The sequence below is a fragment of the Rhagoletis pomonella genome, unplaced genomic scaffold (assembly GCF_013731165.1).
Source record: "Rhagoletis pomonella isolate Grant_MI unplaced genomic scaffold, Rhpom_1.0 Rhpom_scaffold_15193, whole genome shotgun sequence".
Lineage (NCBI taxonomy): Eukaryota > Metazoa > Arthropoda > Insecta > Diptera > Tephritidae > Rhagoletis > Rhagoletis pomonella.
The window spans coordinates 1-3,682 of NW_023473719.1; the positions used below are offsets into that span (position 1 = coordinate 1).

Consider the following 3,682-nt stretch of genomic DNA (forward strand, 5'->3'; position numbering starts at 1 on the left):
TACACTTTTATTTAATGTTTATTAAAATGACACTTTAAAATACTAGTTAATGATTGAAATATTGGTATGGAACAGAGAAATGGAGTGTTTTGTCAAAAATTACCAAAAATTGCCAAGATTCGAGATAACTTATTTTACTGGTTATAGAGAAATAATTGCCACTTTTCACTTGGCTGGCCGAGATTTCTTCATTTTAAGATTTTAGAATTTTTGTGTCGGATTGACAAAGTTGCGCTTGTTGGTGATGAATTTGCGGGGAGATGTGCTGCGGTTGTTTTTATGAATGAATTTACTTGGCCTTGAGAAATATGCGCATGCGTTTATGAACGAAATAGTTATTGTTGTATTTGAATATGCGCGTAATTATGTATGTGTGTATGTATGCTGCCGTGATTTGTACATATGTACATTTGTATATATGTGCGTGGTACTTAGTCAGCAATATGCACGTATGTATGGATGTACTTATATATGCATGCAAAAACGTTGTTAATTAATGGCGCATGTAGTACATATAGATACATATATGTATGCGTGTGAAATGCATTTACATATATGTAATATTATGTGCAGGTGCAAGAACGTTATCAATAAATGATTTTGGAGTATGTGTATGGGGTACATATTTACATATGTAAGTACATACATACATACATTCAGCTGCCATCAACAAATTATGTTTATTTATTTTTAATGATATTCATTTAAAATATAATTCAATCTGGAACAGAAACCACAATAATAAAAGTTTAAAAGCTGCATAAATTGCAAAAAAATGAATCAACCTTCAAGAAATGGTCATCCAAATTTTTAATTAGAATATTAAAAAAGTTTTCGGGTATGCAGTATTGTATTCCATTCAATTATAGTATAAGAAAGTGCAACTTTCAAGTTGTTAAAAATTACCGTTGATTTTTTAGATTTTTTTTGTTGGGGTGTTGCTGTTTTTTTCCCATACAAAAAAAAAAATTTTGTTCATGTGTTATATGGAAGAAAATGCGAACAACCCTCCACAAAAAAAAATTCTAAAAAATCTACGGTAATTTTTAACGACTAGATACTTGGACTTTCTTATACTATAATTGAATGGACTACAATACTGCATACCCGAAAATTTTCTAAATATTCTAATTAAAAATTTTGAAATTTTTATAACAATTTTTTGGAGTTTGATTTATTATTTTGCAATTTGTGCAAGCTTTTAAACTTTTATTATTGTGGTTTCTGTTTAGACTGAATTATATTTTAATGGAAATTATTAAAAATAAATAATTAAACATAATTTGCAAACAATATCATTTTGAATTTTCTTTGCTAATTAGTTGATCGCATCTGTATGTACTATAAGCATCCATATGCGCATGCCTGGAAAATGGATTTGCATTTGACTCCAGTAGTGCGATTCTGTAACTCTTAGCAATAAAAAAATTGTTAGGTTACATAACAACTTTTGCCGTTTGCACTAACAATTGTGTGATTCTCTAACTCTTGCTTAACAGCGAAAAACAGCTGATTATTCCTTTTTATTTAAAATTATGAAATGTGGCATCTCAGTCGAGATAAATGTCAAATATGCGAAAAGTACAAAGAGGAATATGAAAAAAAACTTATTTCCTTCCCGCGGAAACGGAATTTTTAGCGCCAGCAACGTATTGCAATTTTAAAAGGTAGTATTTAGTTATTTTAGTTATTAATTGGAATTTACTAGAACTTCTTTTATTTCAGGATGTCTATCCAGCCGACGAAAAGGAGCCGTGCATCGGGGGAGCAGTTAAGCGCGATGCTTGACTTTCTGGGTGAAAACCCGAATGTGGCGAGCGGCAAGTTCCAGAAGCTCCATGGGAAGTTGGAGAACACCAAGAAGTGGGCAGAGATGGCAGATAAATTAAATTCTCTTGGGGGGGCTGCCAAATCTGTGGAGCAATGGCAAAATGTAAGTATAAGTGATGAAGTACGGGCATTTCCGGAAATACATTACTGCAAAACATCGCACCTCTTATTCCAAAAATATGTTTGCTGAAATCAGACATCATTATATACTTAAGTATAAGGAGAGGTGCTTTGCAGTAAGGCATTTCCGAAAACGGCCTACACCAAAGAATAGTAAAGTATGAAAGTGTGTTTCTATTTTGCAAAAGGTCTGGCGCGACCTAAAAAGTCGAACATCGACGCGAGTTCGTGATCGTAAGAGGGAGCAAGCATTGACGGGGAATATACCGCTTCAACAGCCTCCCTTGAACGAATTGGAGAAGCGGGTAATAGCTCTAGTGGGAAGCAGCTATATGGAGGGGCAACCGGATGTCCAGGAGAATATTCCCATGGAAGAGGTAAGTTGAATTGTACCGTATTAAAAGCCCATGCCAATATGTTAATCATATTGCAATATTCATTATGCTATTTTTAGGAACTGCAATTAACATTGGGGGCGGCGGATGAAAATTTCCGCTTAGTCATGGAGGAAGACACCATGGTAATTCCTCCACTAACGGTGTCGGATGGCGAGTCGGAAATTCGGTGCGAAACTCCGAAAACGCCGAGGCAAACACCGCGCAGAACCGCTAAGCGGAAACGTGCGGAAGAATCGCCAACAAAGGCGAAATTTTTAAGAATTGCCGAGGCACAGGCCGAATCAGAAAAGGTAATTTTTTCAATACTGTATTTGTATTGAATTATTAATAAAACTTTTATTTTCTTAGAGGCTTGCTGAAAGTGCTGCAACCAACGCGGAGGCCAACCGCTCCAATGCTGAGGCAATAAGCAGAATGGCTGCTGCCACAGAGCGAATGGCTACCGCAACTGCAACAATGGCAGAGGCCTTCACGGTGTTGGCGGAGGAGGTGAAAGCTTGTGCGCATGCTTTCGCCCAGTTTACTAATTCACTGGGCCCTCCCCAATAGATGTAAATTGTTTATGTATATATTTTTCTTTTTTAAGGTTCATTAATTTTTTGTTAAAGTTAAGCTCCTTAGCTAACAAAACCAATATAAGTCCAAATTTGAGACTTTGTACAAAAATTACAAAAATTCCACAAACTGTTCTTCACAATTCCAAGCATTTTAATTTTGATTTCTAGAATAATGCAATTTTATAGCTTATTAAAATCGAGTATAATAAAGTGCAAGTTATTCTATAAATTAAAATTATAATGCTTAAGAGGGGACGAAAAGTTTATGTAATTTCTATAATTTTTGTACAAAGTCTCTAATTTGGACCTATATTGGTTTTGTTAGTTAAGGAGCTTAACTTTAACAAAAAATTTATGAACCTTAAAAAAGCACAGAAAAGTAGTCAAAACTGGTAAAAATTTTGATGTGCTATCTTTTGTCGCGGGCTGTATGTATATACATATTTTTATTAATAATAGGCTGGTGCCTTTTTACTTTTTTGTTTTTCAAATGAATTGTTCTTAGTTGAATCTTGTTTTCTGAATTTGTTTATAGTGATAAGTGTTCGTGCCTTGAGTATACGCATTTTTTTTAATATTCGCAATGTTTTTTATGCTATAAATTTTTGCTCAGTTTTTTTTTTCAAAGGATGGCTCATATTTTAACAAATACTATACAAATCTAAGTTTCACACTGTATACATAAATTAGAAGTATTCTGCCAAGTTTTATCCAAATCGCAAGATTTTTAATAAGAATTTCCAAAAAAAAAGTATGTATGCATCCCAATTTTATTAT

At 33.7% G+C, this 3,682-nt stretch overlaps 1 protein-coding gene across 1 annotated transcript; it reads left to right on the plus strand.

The window, feature by feature from the left end:
• Positions 1-1,394: 1,394 nt before the first annotated feature.
• On the plus strand, positions 1,395-2,897 carry LOC118757194. Its single transcript, XM_036491926.1, has 5 exons — positions 1,395-1,667; positions 1,726-1,933; positions 2,139-2,327; positions 2,405-2,638; positions 2,697-2,897. The coding sequence occupies exons 2-5, from the start codon at positions 1,727-1,729 to the stop codon at positions 2,895-2,897; spliced, it is 831 nt and encodes a 276-aa protein (XP_036347819.1). The 5' UTR covers positions 1,395-1,667; position 1,726.
• The last annotated feature ends 785 nt before the right edge of the window (positions 2,898-3,682 follow it).